Source organism: Camelina sativa, chromosome 9, assembly GCF_000633955.1.
Source record: "Camelina sativa cultivar DH55 chromosome 9, Cs, whole genome shotgun sequence".
NCBI classification, from domain to species: domain Eukaryota; kingdom Viridiplantae; phylum Streptophyta; class Magnoliopsida; order Brassicales; family Brassicaceae; genus Camelina; species Camelina sativa.
In genome coordinates, this window is record NC_025693.1 from 19,227,851 (window position 1) to 19,247,095 (window position 19,245).

Here is a 19,245-nt window from a genome sequence, read left to right on the forward strand (position 1 = left end):
TATGGAAGAGTTTTTCGACAATAAGACGTCATAGCGAGATGATTATTTAACAAGATAACTTGTGCATTTATATATTCTCAATGGAGAAAGTTTCCATGAAACATTATTCGGAACATAACATTCGAATCAAATTCGATCACGAAATAACATTTTTTGGAAACAGAGAAGTAACAACTCTTTAAGCCACCACATAGTTTTGTGTGATTTGTAACCTGCACACATCAAGAAGAAGAAGAAGAAGATTTCAAGATCCATTTTTAATGATCTCCTTACACCATATAAGAGTCATAAGTAAACGTCTCTAAATGAGGAGAGTAACATAGAATACAAAACTATCACTTCAAAATCAGAGAAACAAATAAAAAAACTCAAAACTAGTATGATTTTTGAGTGATTATATGCAACTTTACACAAGATGATGATGATGATGATAATGATGATGATGATGATAATGATGATGATGATGATATTACCTAAACCACAATAACCTAATTCTATTTTGATTTCAAGATGCGAGAGAGCTCTCAATTCTCAAATTGACTACTTAAATCACGCATGAGAAACCACTGAAAATTTTGATATATATATATAACCAGAGACAATCGCGAAGAAGGAAGGGGAAGAAGAGATCAAATGATTCGGGATCTGACCTATTTGGAGGAAGATTGAGAGTGTTTGGAGAAATCAGGCGGCGAATAGATGAGAGAGGCGACCATAGTTCCAGGAAGAAAGGCGTATTTGGCGAGCGCAGCAAGTTTCGTGACTAACGCTTCTCCTCTCATGAATGACATCTTCTTCTTTTTCTCTTCTTCTGCTTCTGCAAAATCTCTCGAGCCGGCGAATGAATTGAGGAAGACGAAGACGATCTGGTTGTGATACGACCCCCAATAAAAAAACCAAAAAAAAACGTATTGGGCCCTTATGGGCTTCCTCATTACTTCATCGTTTAAGCCCATATTACTTTGGAGTAGGATTGCTGTTTAAATCTTACATTATTAATTAAGCCAGGCCATTAGAGAAAAGACTAAACGCTATTACTTTTGTTAAATTAGCTACAACCTTGCTGAGAAGCTTTTGTAAGGGATTAAATTTATTTTCCTCTTGAGTTTGTTAAATTATTGGTGAAGTTTTTTAGTGTACATGTGGAAAGATCACAAGGGTTTTTGATAAAACTCACAATTTTGTGGAGGTATTGTCTTCAAAATATGTCAGTATTTTGTTGAGGTACACGTATTTGCTAAGGTTGTTTTTGACACATCTTTCCATTAAACCCATCTCAAGAGTTGTAGTCCCTCTTGGATTGATTGTGTAACACAACTTGTGTTTAAACTGATGTAGCAGAGCGCAAAAGGATATTTTCAATGTCATATGTAGAAACATAATAGGTATAGTATAGATGTAGGCATGTAGCTAGCAAACACCATTTTTGTACTATTACAAGATGGAAACAAATTAAGAAAAATAATTGTGAGTTCTCTGTTTCCCTTTTATTGCTCTAATGTGACGGCTAAGCGAGGAATTTCCTTGTAGTTTTATGCACTTACAGATGGAGCAAGCGCAGTAGCTGCTGGAGAAGCACCACCAGTGGTTGGCCTAAGAAAATAACAAAATTATAGGTGTACACTTTCATATGTTAGGTTCTAAAATGAGTATTAAGTGTAGGTGATGAAAAACTTACAATCCAGCTAAAACTTTGACAGCATCATAGATAACCCACTGCGCTCCAGTGAGTGTTCCTATCATGAAAATGCGAAGAGGAAGTCCACGTGTAAACATACCCCATAACCCTAGCTTCTTTACTGCCTGTAGTACAAGAAAGAATCAAACCATGTCAGTGTCCACAAGCTGTATATATCAGTGGACAACTCTGAGCTGCTTGATGTTCTGGACTTCTGGTTTAGAGCATGGATATGTGTATGGAGTTCTTTACTTACATCAGCAACGGTTGCTCCTTTAGAGTTATTGAGGAAAGATACTAAGTTATCTGCAGGATGCGAGATGACGGCGCAGAAAATTCCAGCTATGTATCCACCTGCAAAGCTAACCCCGAGCTGAACTGGCTTTGAGCACTCCTCTTTTGGTGTAGGCATCACTTTCTTGTATATGAGCTCCACAGTGTTTTCAAAAGTAGCAAATTTCATCATCGTATCTGCAAACCCTCAGAATTGTTTTTTTAACTGAAATCATCATCTCAATGACCTTCTTACATTTTCTTGTGTACAGATATACTTACATGGAATCTGGCGTCCCCAGAGAGGAACAAGTCCTTTGTGTAAACCTCGAAGGCCTTCGGATCTGATGATCTTTGGTAAACCATCAGATAAACCACGGGCGAAACCAGGCTGAGTCTGTACCCTGACTTTGACAGCTTCCATTGGACAGAGAGCCACATCAGCAACGATTTCCGCAGATGCAGAGCCAGCTAGGTATATCAAGGTCTTATACTTGGCTGCGTATTCCGGTCCAACGATGTCTGAGTAGTATTTCTTGGAGTACTCATAGAGACCGTATTTAAAAGCTCCCTGGTGAAACCCTTGAGCCCTTGCTCTTTGATGGTTGTCTTGAAAGCAGAAGTTATATTCTTGTACTTCAATGGATCAATCTGAAATTAACAATAACATTAAGGGTCTTTCTGTAAACTGAGCTCAGATTCCCTCTCTGAGTTCACATCAATATCATGCATGAGACTGAAAAGTCTCTGACGGCGTTGAAGAGTCGATGCCGTGTAAAACAAGAAACTCAAAAGTTGACAGCATGTGGCAAGTATAACAAGAAAAGTAGAATTAACAAAACTTTACTAAGTTGAATAATTCATTTGAACCAAAAAAAAATAGAATATATTACAGAACAATATCATTCAAGATTTCACCATTTCAATAATAAAGTAGCTTTTAAAGAAGCCTTACAAAATGTTAAATACAAACAGAGTAGTTGGTTTGGAACTTCACCTGCATGTTGCATTTGATGACATCGAGTGGCGTAATTGCCGTGTGCGTGATACCGCAGCATAACATCCCGGCGACCGTACACGCCGCGAAATACGCTGGCGAGTACATTTCTACTTTCTCGTTCGGCGTCGCGATGGCGAAACTGGCGGTACCGTTAGATGATGAGACTGAAGAAGTCGGAGAAACCAACGGCCGTGATTTGAGATGAGTCGTCATGGTCGTAGCTGACTCCCCCGGCGACTGAAACAGACGATGATGATCGGAGGAGTAGAGGAAGCTCGGGATCAAAGATCTGCTTGAGTCGCTTGACTCGGACATTTCCAGAATAGAGATGAGAAAAATCAAAATTATTTCTGTTGGTTTTGGACTATTCGGAAGAGAGGAAAATCTCACAGGTTGAGTTTTGTTGGAATCGAGTATGACGTTTATATATAGGTGCTCAGAGTTTGGTTATGAAAATGTCAATATTTTAATCAACCCCCTCACCATTTGCATCTTTTTACCATTGACTGACCTGACGTCAAACATTCAAATTCTGCTTTGTCACGACTCTTTACTTGTCAACGAGGATTTGCATACCGAATAAATCATTGAAACGAAACATCTATTATATGTACCCAAATGATTTGGAAAGCCGTCAAATCAACATGCCCCTTGGTGTAAATAACTATAAACATTGTTATCTTTATGTAACAACTAGAGGATTATTCCGTGCTACGCACGGATTTAATTTTACTTTTATTTTACAATCAANTTTCTTTTTGTATGGCTTGTATTTGTCTTTGCTTCGCAGATGAAACACAAGTGATTTTATTCCCTTTTCCTGCTGGTTTCTCCCAACATCAGAAGNTACTCTTTCTTTCTTCAAAAGAGAGTTACCCACAAGCTTAAGTGAGAAAAATAGAAACCTCATGTTCTTGTAAATTTCACTTGGTACATATATTATCCTTAAGAGATATGTCTAATACAAATTCAACATATCAATTTCTAAAAACCTAAAATCATTCAATTGTGATGAAAAGATCGGCTAATTTTCGATATTTGACATCATCATCACAAGGAGATTTGAACAATCTATAGCATAAATAATAATTTATCCATACCCAACCCTAACCGACACTCCATTACTAAAAACAAACCTTGATGTATAATTTAATTTATTAGTCTTGTTTAATTTATTAAATAACAAAATGTATAAAAGATTAAAATATCTCTCTGTTTTACAATTAGAATGTGTTGTTTTGGGATGCTACCAATTTTTAATATATATACGGTGAAATTTGAAATTTGTACTGTCTTCTTTTTATGTGGCTTGTATTTGTCTTTGCTTCGCAGATGAAACGACAAGTGATTTTATTCCCTTTTCCTACTGGTTTTCCCAACATCAGAAGTTGTTTTACTTTTGTTATTGTATTTTCTGTCAACAATAGACCAGTAATGTTAAAACCCCAATCAATGCTTTTATCCCTTGCAAAATCTTGGAGAAACTTCAACCTCGGTTTTAAGCTTTGGTTTATATCATCAGTAATTATCTGTTAAATTAACATAACTAAGAGAAAAATGTAAAATTGAAAATGTTAAAATTCAAGCGTAAATGGTTTATGATTCCTTGTTGAAATTTTTTCCACATGTGTGTCTCAAGTTCTAAGGGTAAGTGGTGTTGATCATCTTTGATAGATGTGACAGACTGACAGTGAAACTCTGGTACATAGAGCCGTGAAATTGTATGTAGACTCTTTGACATTGGAATAGAATGTCTTCCCTATTAAGTCTTTGACGAGGTAAGCCACCTCGTCGTCCAATTCATCTAAGTTGGCCTAAGAATAAAAAAGTGATTTAGGTTGGCAATTTTAGTTTGAATAGTACCTTCAAATAGTTAGTACACAAAATAAAATAAAAAAAACATATGAAAAGAACTATGAAACAACGGATTGCCACACTACGGACTCATTGAAAACAACACACCGGAGTATTCCCACAGCTTCGAATGGAGAGAAAGTGTAACATGTCAAGGTCAAACCAGAGTTTTTCATTTTCAAATTACAGTTAGTGCATGAAATGTAGTGTCACCTATTGTACAATACACAACTTCAACCACTTTCGCTTAAAAACAAATGTTCCTTAAAAATATCAAGACAATGTTTTAAGTAATAGTAGTAAAAATAAAATATAAATTGGTCATATTATCTGGCCTCCATCCTTGTTATTTGACGTAAGTCTATATTTGTTCAATCATGTACAAATCTTTTGGGTCTTAATAAATTTTGGCAACTAAAATTGACGGGACATGACTTGCCTTGAAATAGTTACTGGGGAAAATATTAAAGACTATAAGATTGTTGTTCATTTAAAAAGATTATTGTACGAATATTGGGAAAAACTGATGTGAAAAGTAAGACAAAAACTGATTTAATTGGAAGCAATATATATTACATGTTGGAGAATGGGAAAAAACAAATACAGAATTAACCAGATGTATATGAAATATAATATCTTTTGCGGAATTGTTGGAGTTCAAAAAACATTGGGTTGACGATGTTGCATTTAAATATAAATAGTCTGCCCAGAGTGTAAGAAGTTTGGCATGTGTTTCAATGGCAAGTTTTTCCCAAAGAGAGACACTGCTTTCCCCGAATCAACAAATCTTCGAACTTAGATAGGCGAGTTGCATGTCTGAAAGCAAGTAAAAAATTAGTTAGAGAGGAAGTTTTTACAGTATGTGAGATAGGTGTGTTGTGGATTAGGTAGGTTATTTACATTTTCGTCTAGAAAGAGACATTTAAAGCTGAGTAAGAGATTGTTTCTTCTAAAGTATGGAGCTTCCCAAAAACAATCATATTTTTACTGGTGGTCATCGTTAGAGAGTAATTCTAGAGTAGAGTAGAGAGAAATTTTTTTAGGTTGTAACATTTTTAAAAGCGTAATTAGTGTATGGGGTGGGGGTGTTGATTCCCAGTAGATTGAGGGAAGGCGATTATAATAATAATAAAAGTAATCAGAAATTAAATTCTATTAGATTATAATTTTATGGAAAACAGATTACTAATATTTAATTGGAAATAAATAAGAAAGCAATTATCAAATGACTTAATTTACTTTGATGGCAAGACGTTACGTTTTCAAAAGCAGAATGCAAAACTAAAACTAAATTCGAGCTTCAATTTAAATACCGTATGGGAGGAAGAGAAACACAGGTGCTGCATGTTTAGATTCTATTTGTTTGTTTGTTAAGACAAATGTTTTAATTACCAAAGGATTAAGTTGACAATTGTAGCCATATTTAATTAGCAATGGACAAGTGCCAACTATATAAAGCGCCAAATGTCATCGCCTAAAACAAAGTTTAGAAGAAACCTTCTCTTATTATATAAGATACCAAGTATGGTTAGAACTTCATTTGCTGCCAGCTTCGATTAGGCTTAGAGTACTAACTAGTTTCCTCTGTGGGATTCTTGTCAAGAGGCATTGAGGCCTGGTTTTGAATAATTATAATTAATTAATTCTTCAACATATTTTTTTCTTTTGACAACAAAGTACAAGATCAGCTCAAACGAGTCAATTGGTAAGAAAAACGTTTACATAGGTAATTTGATGCGACTCCACTCTAGCGCGTCGCGCCAATTTATTTGCACTACCATTATGTGATTGGGGAATCAAGACTATAGAAAATGATAGGAACCCATTCTTGTCTTCTTCAATAACGTCCAGATATATCTTGAAAACATGCCACTCGGAAGACGAAGATACATCTTCACCAAATCAAAACAGTTCAAATCAAGTATATTGTTGGGTTAATTATTAGTGAGTTATATATTGAAGTATGTGAGGTCTTTCATACCAAATCAAGGACCCCATGTGCTTTGAATGATACTGATTGAATTTGTAAAATCTTCAACAAAAAGAACCTATAACTTGGACGAAAAAAATAACATAGTACCAAGAAAATATATAATTAGCTTGAATCAGGGGTGAATTTTACTCTTGCAATTTGATTAATATGTATATATAACACCAAGAAAATATACATAACTAAATTTCCTTTAGAAGAGAAAATAGTATGATTTGATACAACATAAACAGTTGTATCTATCCCTACTATTATATGCACGGGTTATCACCTAGTATGTATTTAAATGATAAGCAGATTAAAGAGTTTTGTTAACTTTTTTATCTGGTTATTTCTTTACTTGCCTTTGAATTCAAAAAAAAAAAAAATATTATACCTTATTTAAACCAAAAAAAAATCCATCGGGCTACACTTGACTGATAGGTCGCATAGCCACGGTGGACAGGTAATTTGTTTTTCTTCTTTTTTTTCTCTCGAGGCTCGCATGTGTGTTCTTCTCCGCATCAAACGCTGTCGTTTGTAGTCATCACTAAATTATTTCAACACTTTTTCTCCAAATCTCACCGAACGTTTTCTTTCCCTTCCGTTTTCTCGAGAAAATCTTTCCCTTTTTCCCGAGAAAACCCATTTTCTCTGGTTCACCTTCTTTTTACCCGCTTTAATCCAGCGATTTTCATAATCCGGCTAACAAACTAACTTCTTCACGAACACACACACTGATGGATCGGAGGAGGGCGGGTAGCCCAGTGTATGGTCGCCAGTGGAGCGAATCATCGAACAGTACGGAAGCGACATCTCCGGCGATGTCTCCTGCTCACCGGAAGCAACTCGGAGGTGTCGGAGGTTTCTCCACCGTCAAACGGACTCAGAACGTAGCTGCCAAAGCGGCTGCTCAACGATTGGCTAAGGTCATGGCCTTGCAGAACAAAGACAACGGAGACGAAGATGATGAAGATGAAGATGAAGATCTAAGTCTCAGATTCGCATCTCCTTCTCTTAAACCTGCTCGTCATGCGCCTTCTTCTCTTTCCTCCACTGGAAGCAATAGCAGCAACGGGAATAGTAATTTGCCGGCGGTTTCCTTCGTTCCCCGAAATAGATCGCCGTCGCCTGCGGTGAATTCCGTCTTCTAGCTTATAGAATTAGTTCAGATCAGCTTGATTTGATTGTGTTATGATCTGTTATTTTCTGGGCTTGGGATTAGCTTTTGGTGACGTTTTCGTTCTTTAGGGCTAATTGGTCTCTCTTTTGTATTGCTTTGATTAGTTAGGCAGAAACTTTGCCGAACAAGTGCCATCAGTGCGTTCTGCTTCGACCGGAAGGCCGTCAATATCTGCTAGATCCACGACTCCGACTCCTAATCTAATGCCGCCTAGTAGGGTGTCGGTGAAAACTCCGGTTTCTATTCCTCCACTTGATCCTCCAACTAGGAACAGAGATAAAAGGTGATGCTTTCTCATTTTGAAGTTCTTAATGATTGTGCTTCTTATTATTATAGTTCTCAAATCTTGTTAGTCAATTGAACATGTGGCTTAGTTGAATATGTCAAAACCAGTTTGGTTAGTCTTTGGAGTTGGTGTATAATATGTTTTTTTTTCATTGACTAAATATTTGACTAAAGCCTAATAATAGAGCTTGATAAAGGTTCATGAGAAATTGGAAGTGAATGGGTTCCTTGATCAAAGAGATAGTGATCCACGCTGGAATTGGTTGTGTTGCTTATATCTGATTTCGGATATTTAATGTTTTTAGGTTTTTTGCTGATGTACCATCCGTAAATTCAAAAGAAAAGGGTGATCAGCGGGAAGCTTCAGCTCTTCGTGATGAAGTATGTGATTGTTACTTTTGAACTCTTTGGGGGTATCTGGTCAATTTATTTACATATTGGAAATTATAGTCAAATCAGAATTTGTGTACCTGACAGAAGAGTTGACTTGAGGCTGATTCATTTTTAAATGCAGCTGGATATGCTACAAGAGGAGAATGAGATTGTACTGGATAAGGTTTGATCACTGTCACTGAGTTTTATATAAATGATAAATCTGTTAACTTCCGTTGGGCATAACATTCATACTTGATTACAGCTTCGTCGTGCTGAAGAAAAAAGGGTGGAAGCAGAAGCTAGGGCTAAGGAACTTGAGAAACAGGTTCTTGAACTAGTTGTCTTTTATAATAAGTTGTCTTGAGTATCAATTTTGTTACTGATGCCGTGTCTTGAAATTCTGAGGGGGAAAAAAAAATACTCCACTTGTTTAAATCTCTTTGCATATCTTGTTGAAGCAGACTCCCACCTCGTTGTTTCTTGTGCATCCTTAGATTTGTTATTAGGAGAAAATATAAACATGAACCATTCTATCTAGCACACGCAGATATAAATTTTCTAGGCATCTGTACAAGGTTTCATTTGTTTTTATTTTTGGTTCCAAAAGGTTGCCTCTCTTGGAGAAGGAGTGTCTCTGGAGGCAAAATTGTTAAGCAGGTGGGATCCTGTGCCTTCTTTATCTTCTTTTTGATGTTCCTTTTTCCAGAATATATGGTGGTAATTTTGATCGCTCACGTTGAATTGTGTGTTTTTCTATAGGAAGGAAGCAGCATTGCGTCAAAGAGAGGTTAGTGTGAACTGGAGTGTCTTAGTGCTCAGATGTAGTTTTCTCTTAGTCGAGTTTCTTTCTCCCCCATTTTCACTTTATGCAAAACATAGAACTTAAGCTGTGCAGAAAATTTGTACCTGTTACAGGCTGCTCTAAATGCTGCTAAACAGAAAAAGAGCGGGAAGGATGAGGAAATTGTTTCCCTACGTGCAGAACTTGAGGTAAGGTACACTGATGTACTGGTTCCATGAGATGTGCCACTTTTATTGACATGAAGAAATCATGTCTTATTTTTCTGTCCTATGTTCAGAATTTGAAAGACGAAGCCACAGCTGCTGCAGAACGGCTTCAAGAAGCGGAATCCGAAGCAAAGTCTCTTCGCACAATGACTCAAAGGATGATTTTAACACAGGACGAAATGGTTTGTTGATGAAGCTTGGGTCTTATTATCTACTAATCATTTATTTTATAAGTTTCTGAATTTATGAATTGTTGAATTATCCAGGAAGAAGTAGTCTTGAAGAGATGCTGGCTTGCCCGGTATTGGGATTTGGCTGTACAACATGGTAGGTGGTTCATCCATATCTAAACAAAAGAGTTTATTTTCTGAACTAAAGAAAATATTATCATGCTCCAATAGTAATTAAGACACATACTTGTGGTGTGGTAGTTATACATCAAGTTCACAGATATTTGCTTTTTCTATGGTGTACTTCTGTAGGCATCTGTGCGGATATAGCACCATCTAGGCATGAGCACTGGTCAGCATTGGCTCCTCTTCCATTTGAGCTCGTCACCTCTGCAGCACAGAAAGCCAAGGAGTTATCCTGGGATAAAGGCTCGTCTAATATCTGCTATAGTTTAAAATGTTAATGTCATATTGTTGCTTCCAGAATGTTTAATTACCAGCATATGAAATAACGCAGGTGGGAATGATCGGAGTAAGGTTGCTAGAGATTTGAGTGATCTAACTGGAGAAGGAAATATTGAAAGTATGCTTTCAGTTGAGATGGGATTGAGAGAGCTAGCATCATTAAAGGTATCCACGATTCTTTCTGAGTTACCTATAAGTGTTGTCACCTAGCATAGATCTCCAAGGACAACGTTTTAGAGTTTCTTCTCTTTTATAAAATTCAGGTTGAGGATGCGGTTGTGCTTGCATTCGCCCAGCAGAGAAAACTGAGTTTGGTTCGTCAAACTGTTTCTGGTATGTATGTTTTTGCGAGCTAAATATATGCCTTTTGCTCTTTGTCGCTTCTATCCTTAGAATGTTTAAACAAAGGATAGCAATCTGTTTTCTGTATAGATACTTGACACTTATAAGAAGGCATAACTAAAAGCAAAATTTTAAGCTTTTGTTTTCTCTTTATCTTACAGACTCCAAAGGTCATGGAGAATCCAGATTTATCGATGCATATGGTAAGGAAAAAATTCTCTCTAATCCTAAGATAGAAGTCTTTTCGTTCTTTTACTTCTTTTTGTTTTCCACCCTTGTTTTAGGTTCTTGAGACATAGTGCATGAGTAGTTGATTTAGTAGAGAAAATAGTTGAAAATAATGAACCTGAAAACTCTTGACTGGGTTAGATATAGAACCATTGATGTAGCGTACCTGATAGGATTTTTCTGTGGTTTCAAATTTTTGCCCTACACATATTTTTTTTTCGTATGTAGACGTAATCAACCCTATCATGAAATGTTCTTACAACGTTCTCATGCTGTTTAAATTGCAGAACTGGGCGAAGCGGAACAAGAAGATGTTGCCTTTAAGCAGGTACTTTTTTAATACATACATTTATCATGGTATACACAAACTTAAAGCCTAAATCTTCCATCAATTCACTTGATTTTGATTCGACAACACTTTATCCATGTGGTATATCATTATCACATAGATAGATAATATATCCTAGAAAAATTAACAACATCAATATACATCAATCGGAACGCATCTGGATATTGATGGAGTTTATGAGTCCAAACAATGTGGATCTTTGCTTATCGCTTCAAATTAAGATATCGTCTTGATCCCTACAATATATAATGCAGGCATGGCTGATGTACTTCTGGGGCAGAGCTAAGTTACACGGTGTGGAAGAAGACATCGCAGAGGAACGCGTCCAGTTGTGGATTAGCCGTAGCAGCGGGAAATCTCAGACAACCTCTCATGATGCCTTGGATGGTAAAATCAGACTTAGCTATTTCGTTTCAATCTCTGATTTTTGCTTGAGTTAGGTTCGGAATGATAAATTTAAGTTTTCCATGTTGCTCGTCTTCAGTTGAAAGAGGGTTGATAGAGCTAAGGAAACTGGGAATAGAGCAACAACTGTGGGAAGCTTCTCGAAGAGAAATCGATCAGCTTCCATCTCCTACTTCTTCGAATCACGAACTCGAAGCAGATTCATAGTAAAGTCTCTTCCTTCTCTTTGGTAAAAGAAAATTTCGTTTTGTATATTTCTCTTCATGTAAGTTTCACGAAGAATCTGTGTACCATTGTTTTTTCTTTTTTTGCCCCTTTCCCACAGTCGAGTGTGTAAGCTTTGGTATTTTTATTTTCACGATTAAGTCCAACAATTTTGGGAAAAGAAAGAAAATCTGAGTTACTCCAAAAATAAGATATTGAAAACACTGATCCCAATAAGAATCAGTCTTGCCCTTGCTGTGTAATAATAACCTGGTTGAAGTAGCAATAATAACCTGGTTGAAGTCTTATGAGTTTATGACGGAAGAAAACCATGCTTCGAACAAGTACATCTACCAGTGAATCTGACACTCGTACCTCTATTCAACTCTACCAAATACTGCATTTTTCTGTGGGAAATTCTCCATGGTTCCGAACAATCAATATCCCAATCAGAAACAAAGAGATTAAAGTACAAATACAAATTAAATAAGACTCGAATTCAATAACACTTCAGGGAAGAAAGAAGGAAAAATCTCTAGAAGAACCCTTCTACAATATTGGAATTGGATCTTCCATGATATCTTCAGCAACAAAACCACCAGCACGTCCATTGGTACCATTTAACACAACCACGCTTCCTTCGGCATCCACATCAACAATCACAGAATCTCCTTCTTTAATGTCCCTTGAAAGCATCTTCTCCGCCATGCTATCTTCCAAAAGCCTCATAATCGCTCGTCTAAGCGGCCTTGCACCATAACTCGGGTCGAATCCTTCATCCACCACTCTCTCTTTAAACCTCTCAGTCACCTGAAGCTCAATCTCTTTGACCTCAAGTCTCGCCACCACCTCTTTAAGCATTATATCAGCAATCTCCTTGACTTCCAGCTTCGTCAACTGTCTGAAAACAATCATCTCATCTAACCTGTTCAAGAACTCCGGTCTGAAATACTGTTTTAGTTCCTCAGTCACTAAGCTCTTGATTCTGTTGTAGCTGCTATCTTTCTCGTCATGGTCGAGATCAAACCCAATTCTTCTACCACCTTTTTCGATCACACTGCTTCCTACGTTTGAAGTCATGATGAGAAGCGTGTTCTTGAAATCAACAGTTCTTCCTTTGCTATCAGTTAGTCTACCGTCTTCTAGGATCTGAAGCATCATGTTGAAAACATCAGGATGGGCTTTCTCGATTTCGTCAAAGAGAACAAGTGTGTAGGGCCTGCGTCGAACTGCCTCGGTTAGCTGACCTCCTTCTGTGTATCCTACGTAACCAGGAGGTGAACCGATGAGTTTTGAAACTGTGTGTCGTTCCATGAACTCACTCATGTCAAGACGGATCATCGCTTCTTCTGAACCGAAGTAGTAAGCAGCCAAGGCCTTGGCAAGCTCTGATTTCCCTACACCAGTTGGACCAGAGAAGATGAAACTGGCGATAGGACGGTTTGGGTTCTTGAGTCCAACACGGGCACGGCGGATAGCCCGACTGATGGCTTTGACGGCTTCATCTTGGCCAATGACTCTTGTGTGAAGAGTCTGCTCCATTTGGAGAAGACGGCTAGATTCATCAGACGAGACTTTTTCTACTGGGATTCCTGTCCAGGTGGCGACAATGTGTTGGATGTCGGATTCCGTGACAGTAGGACCTCCTTCCTCAGCTTCATTCTCGGCTTTGGTCACTTCTTTGCCTTTAGCTAAAACAGCAGCTATCTCAGCCCTGAGCTCTATCTCACGGTCGCGATGAGAACCAGCCTGTAGCAATAAGAACTCAGGAGCTGTTAATATTAATCTTGGGTTGTATGGAGAGTAAAAAGAAACTCAATGTTGATACCTTCTCAAAGTCTTGGCCTCGCACAGCTTCATTCTTCTCCTTAGTGATTTGCCTGAGTTGCTTTTCAAGCTCTCTAGCTTCCTCAGGAACCTAAATAAACAACACTTTCTCTGAATCAGCTCACGTAGCTATACAAAACACATATTTTTTTGGTAATGAGTGAAACATGAAAATATGAATGAACCTGAGCATGGCGTAGCCGAACCCTAGACCCAGCTTCATCAATCAAGTCAATCGCTTTGTCGGGAAGAAACCGATCACTGTCCATTCAAAAGAAGAAGCTGGGTTGAGATTATGCTGCATTTTGTTCTGTGTTGCTTAAAAGACTGAAATAAATAAAAAAGACAAAAACCTGATGTACTGATGTGACAGTTGAGCAGCAGCAACCAAGGCCTCATCAGTGTACCGAAGCTTGTGGTGGATCTCATATCGTTCACGCAGACCGTGCAAGATCTGTATAGCTTCCTCTACAGTAGGTTCAGGTACCTTGACAGGCTGGAACCGTCTCTCCAATGCCGGATCTTTCTCAATGTGCTTTCTGTACTCATCCAATGTTGTTGCACCAATGCACTACCAAAAACATTTAGAAAAACTTGAGTTTTACGGTCTATTAATTTACATTTTGACATAACTACACCAATAAAAAGTAAGAAAAATTTACCTGCAATTCACCTCTTGCAAGAGCTGGCTTTAAGATGTTAGCAGCATCGATGGCACCTTCAGCGGCTCCTGCACCAATCAACGTGTGCACTTCATCAATAAACAGAATAATGTCATCACTCTGTCTGATTTCCTCCATAAGCTTCTTCAATCTTTCCTCGAATTCTCCACGGTATTTCGTTCCAGCCACTAGAAGACCCATATCAAGTGTTATAACCTGACAAAAAATGTAAAAAGTACATTACTTGAAGCATATATACACACACACTCTAACTAAGTACCTTAGATTCATTATTAATGATCTAATGGGAGAATATTTTACCGTCTTTCCCTCAATTGTTTCAGGAACATCACCACTAGCAATTCGCTGTGCAAGTCCTTCAGCTATTGCTGTCTTACCAACTCCAGGCTCTCCAATAAGACAAGGGTTGTTCTTGGTTCTTCGAGCCAAGATCTGGACCACTCGTTCGATCTGTGGCTGTCTTCCAACAACCGGATCCAGTTTACCCTGCAACAAGAAGTGAAAAATATAATTCAGCAGAAATTTTCAGGCATATTAACATGACAGTCTCTTCAAAATGAGTAAGAATTTTAATTACCTCCTCTGCTAGTTTAGTTAAGTTAGTCCCATACTCTTCTAGTGTTGGCATTTTGCTGTTACTGCTGCTTCCTCCACCAACGCTTGCTGTGACTTCATTGTTTTCCCCAACCATACGTATAACCTGGAAAATGTTATATGTATACCCAAAATGTTATCACGAAATGGTTTACTAGGACAGGACATTATTGTTAGAGAATCCATTAGTGCATTTACCTGCGTCCGGATATTACTAGGATCTGCACCCAAATTCTCCAAGACACGAGCTGCCACACCCTCTCCTTCCCGAAGAAGACCAAGCAAAAGGTGCTCTGAACCAATGTAGTTATGCCCTAGAATTCAAATAACCAAAGTTTCCAAATTGATAAAAAATAGTTAGTTACATTAGTAAAAATAAGCTTTATGTATTGCACAACATATAACACGCTCCAAACCTAAATATAATTAGATAGCAACAGATCCGTACCAAGTTGTCGAGCTTCTTCTAGTGACAACTCCAGGACACGCTTTGCACGAGGAGTAAATGGGATCTCCACTGCCACAAAACCACTACCTCTTCCAATGATCTTTTCAACCTCTACACGAGAATCTTTAAGATTGATCCCCATGGATTTGAGAACCTTTGCAGCAATCCCAGTCCCTTCTCCAATAAGACCCAACAATATTTGCTCAGTCCCAACAAAGTTATGGCCAAGTCTCCGAGCTTCCTCTTGAGACAGCATAATAACCTTAATTGCTTTCTCGGTAAACCGCTCAAACATGGCTTTTGGTACACATCGCCTAGCTTTTTCATTGCGAGATGAGATATTACGGTTAACCTTAGAAACGAAATCTTGACTAGGCCTTGCCCTAAAATCCAATGCATTGGAAGCCCTTAACCCTGTGAAGCACTGAATTTTCAAAACAGGTGCTTGTACACTGAACATCATCTTCACACAGCCTCTTGGGTTTCTGTATTCTTTGGACTGCACATGCCTTCCGGGACAAAATAGAGGAGCTGTAAAAAGAGCTACCAACCTACCCATATTGCCGAGTTGGAGGCTGCAAATGGGTAATGGTAAAACATTAGTTCTAGCACTATATTGGCTTAAACCAAACTACTATATATAAAACACACACACACACACACAGATAAGTTTAGTGCTTTTATTGAGTGCAAAGATGATTAAGAAAAACAAAAACATCATACAATGACAAAGCTACACTAAATCGAAAATATGTGCGTACAGGGAATGCTGAGAATAAAAAAAATGCCAAACACTGATACTTAGATCCTATTGAACCAAAAACAAAGAACAGAAAGAGCTCAAGGCACATGAATACACCATTTCAATTCACCAGCTAAGAGCAGTCACGATTAAGCAAAAAAAAAGCATTCAACTTTGAACAAATCGATACGCGAATACACAACCCTAATCTCAAAGTAATCATTTTTTTTTTTTTTGCAAATCAATACAACCAAATGAAAAGACTACCCAGATTCCTGAAACACAAAATGAAACCCCCAAAAGAAACGAAACAAAACACCATGAGAAGTAAAAGAAAAAAAAAAACTCAAACCTTTAAAAGCTCACACAACAGAGAAACAGAAACCTTTCAATGAACCACAAAACCCACAATAACAAATGAAGAAGAAACAGACTGAGAAAAGAGAGAGTGAGTGTAGCAAAAGAACAAGGGTTTTTTATTTACCGTCGACGCCTTTGTGATGGATAGAGAAGTGCGAGAAAGCGAGAGAGACTCCTTTTTAATGGTCGGCCCGTCTGAGGGAAAGAGATAGGAGGAAAGGAAAGCGAAGAGATTATTTTCTCTCTTTTTATCTACTCTCCTTCTCTCGCATCGCCGCCCTTCATAGATTAAACACACACACACTCACCTACCAAAGCTGCATCTCCACCGTTAGATTTACACAGAAACATTTCACACCGTCGGATTTAACTACTTTTTAACGAGTCAACCTCAATAAGAATCTTGTTCCCAAAGATAAGGGTTTGTACATTGAGTTTAAGACCGGTTTTGTCCGAAAACTCCGTCAAACCGGAATCAAATCAAAGAGCATATAATTAAACCGAATTTAAACCAAAATCAAACCGATTTATCATTATATAGTTTTTGTTTTTTCGTATAATCCACTTTCATTGGCTAGAGAAAGATTGTAACGGTGTCGTCGTCGCCAAACGATTGATTTTTCATTTTTGCCTTTGAGAGCTTCTTCGAAAAAAAGGTTCCTTGATTGAGATTTCTCAGTGCTCTCTTTTGCGTGTTTCAGCTTCTTGTTCTACGATCTGATTCCCTTTCTTTGTTTCTTGTTTGATTTTGAATTGAGAAAATGGCGATTCGAGATCTATCTATGTATTATACGTTTTTTAGTTAGACTGATTCGGTAATGTCAAGAGATCAGATCGATTCGTTGATAGAGTCTTGGGGGTTTACGATCTTAGTCCTTTAGATTTTCGAAATTTGATTCTATATGTTCCCTAACTGAGGAGTTGTAGCAGAGTCTTTGGAGAGGTTGTTTAATTATGTGTTCTTCTGAGTTTTAATGGCTGATCTTTTGAATTTGAGACTCTTGCAAATGGGATAGTTATACTGTGAATTGGTTTTTATGTTTTTGATTATGTTTTTGATTTCAATTCACTTTCTGATTCCCGATGTTTCCTTTTTACGTTTGGTGTTTTACCTTTTTTTGCTTATAACTTAGTATGAAGATCGATATTGATAATCTTGTTTTAGAATATAGATTGTTTATGGAAGAGAGGTTTGAATACTCTGTTTGTGAGATTCATTCTGTTTGGTAACTCAATTGATTGATGTGATGGAATCGTGGAAATTGATGTGTGTGTTTCCTGCGTTCCTGTTCTATAAGGGCTTGAGGTATATATTACTTGGATTCTTGTGAGGATAAAGAACAGTTGATTAACGTTATTATGCTTGTTCAGGGCACAACGAGAATGGAAGAAGAGTATGAGAGTCGTCGAATGAGGAGATGGGAAGAGTTGGACACTGACATCTTAGTAAGAATTTTCCAGAAGTTTAGCGTCTTTGAGCTGACTTCGGGATTAGCTCATGTTTGTAGAGGATGGAGAGCTGCTTGTTGCGATCCTATTCTATGGAAGACTCTTGATTTGTCACACATGAGATCTAGTTTCATCAAGATCCCGTTAGAGCCTTACGTCTATGTTGAACGCCGATCTGACGAGGCCCTGACCCGCATCCTGAAACTCTCCATGAACCTTAGCGGAGGAAACACTAGGACCTTGATCTTCCATTTCAACTTGTTTCTCAGTGATGATCAGCTTACTTACACCGCTGAAAGGTATGTTTGTTTTCTTACTTCCCTTAAAAGAATCTTCCACATTGTTCCATCAAAGCATGGCCAAAAGTTCTGGTTTAGGTTTAGACACTACTCATCTATTTTAGACAAAATTTTGTTAGGTTTTTGGTTTGGTTCAGGTTATATGCCCACTCTGAGTTAGAATTCCTGAATTGCAACTGAGTTGAATCTTCTAAATGCTAAAAGATTTAAAAATTGGTTGTACTCAATATGTGCAGGTGTCCAGGGTTGAGACGGGTTGTTCTTCCGGCTTGGAACAGAATAAAGAAGACTGGTATATGCAAAGCTATAAGGATCTGGAAAGATCTAGAGTCACTAACAATGCCGAGCATCGCAAACCCGCCTTATCTCTTAACAGAAATAGCCAAGAACTGCAAGAATTTTAAAGAGCTCAAGATCATGGGTCCATTCGAGGTCTTCTTTGCAAACACGCTCATCACTTGCCTCCCAAACCTCAAAATCCTCAGCCTTAGATGCTCGGCGATAAAGCGGGAAGCGCTCATGAAAATCCTTGACGGATTACAGAGCCTTGAAGTGCTCAACATATCACACTCTTACCTGGTGGAGTACAACAGTTGGCAACCGCAGCAGAAGGTGATTGTTAGAGAGCTCGATAAGGCGATAACGGAGAAAACAGCGAAGTTGAAGCGGTTTTTGACTTGTATGGAGCACAAGACGTGTTTGATGTGCCAGAGGACAGAGAACGATGAAGGTATAGTGAGATGGTATAAGTACGAAGAAGGAGAGTGGAAGGTTGATGAAGTGAGTTCTCTTCATCTTTGATGTTTTTTTGTGATATTTTTTTCTTTGTGGAGACTTAACTTCTTCTTGTTCATTTATACTTGTTTGAGTTGCTTTGTGAGTTGTTTTGATGTGAACGATATTATGTGTATATAATGTGTAGACGTTTGTATGTAGTGATCAACTTTGGATCACCAACTTTGACACATATAGGAAAATAAAACAATAAACTTTTCAATTTTACAATGTTTTTTTGTTTGTTTTTTTTGGTCCATAGTTTTGTTTATTTATTTCTG

The 19,245-nt window shown here is 37.8% G+C and overlaps 3 protein-coding genes and 1 pseudogene across 6 annotated transcripts; 2 read left to right on the forward strand and 2 right to left on the reverse strand.

Moving 5' to 3' along the window:
- On the reverse strand, positions 43-3,359 carry LOC104711380 (annotated as a pseudogene).
- Positions 7,241-12,028, forward strand: LOC104711382 (coiled-coil domain-containing protein SCD2). The gene is made up of 17 exons (XM_010428082.2): positions 7,241-7,910; positions 8,062-8,240; positions 8,548-8,623; positions 8,757-8,798; positions 8,880-8,942; positions 9,225-9,274; positions 9,377-9,404; positions 9,533-9,607; positions 9,697-9,807; positions 9,892-9,952; positions 10,108-10,224; positions 10,313-10,425; positions 10,524-10,593; positions 10,764-10,805; positions 11,118-11,158; positions 11,434-11,566; positions 11,664-12,028. The coding sequence occupies exons 1-17, from the start codon at positions 7,515-7,517 to the stop codon at positions 11,789-11,791; spliced, it is 1,725 nt and encodes a 574-aa protein (XP_010426384.1). The 5' UTR covers positions 7,241-7,514; the 3' UTR covers positions 11,792-12,028.
- On the reverse strand, positions 12,146-16,712 carry LOC104711383 (chaperone protein ClpC2, chloroplastic). 2 transcript variants are annotated; one of them, XM_010428083.2, is made up of 10 exons: positions 16,567-16,712; positions 15,341-15,915; positions 15,091-15,206; positions 14,876-14,998; positions 14,599-14,784; positions 14,278-14,493; positions 13,969-14,186; positions 13,801-13,876; positions 13,617-13,706; positions 12,146-13,537 (listed from the first exon to the last, which is right to left on the reverse strand). In XM_010428083.2, the coding sequence occupies exons 2-10, from the start codon at positions 15,897-15,899 to the stop codon at positions 12,338-12,340; spliced, it is 2,784 nt and encodes a 927-aa protein (XP_010426385.1). In that variant the 5' UTR covers positions 15,900-15,915; positions 16,567-16,712; the 3' UTR covers positions 12,146-12,337. The 2 variants fall into 2 exon arrangements, with proteins under 2 accessions (XP_010426385.1, XP_010426386.1); XM_010428084.1 differs by having other exon boundaries at positions 16,435-16,573.
- On the forward strand, positions 17,020-19,187 carry LOC104711384 (F-box/LRR-repeat protein At3g48880). Of its 3 annotated transcripts, none has more exons than XM_010428085.1 (3): positions 17,020-17,098; positions 17,814-18,190; positions 18,427-19,187. In XM_010428085.1, the coding sequence occupies exons 2-3, from the start codon at positions 17,826-17,828 to the stop codon at positions 18,989-18,991; spliced, it is 930 nt and encodes a 309-aa protein (XP_010426387.1). In that variant the 5' UTR covers positions 17,020-17,098; positions 17,814-17,825; the 3' UTR covers positions 18,992-19,187. The 3 variants fall into 3 exon arrangements, with proteins under 3 accessions (XP_010426387.1, XP_010426388.1, XP_010426389.1); XM_010428086.2 differs by lacking the exon at positions 17,020-17,098 and adding an exon at positions 17,105-17,257; XM_010428087.1 differs by lacking the exon at positions 17,020-17,098 and adding an exon at positions 17,264-17,385.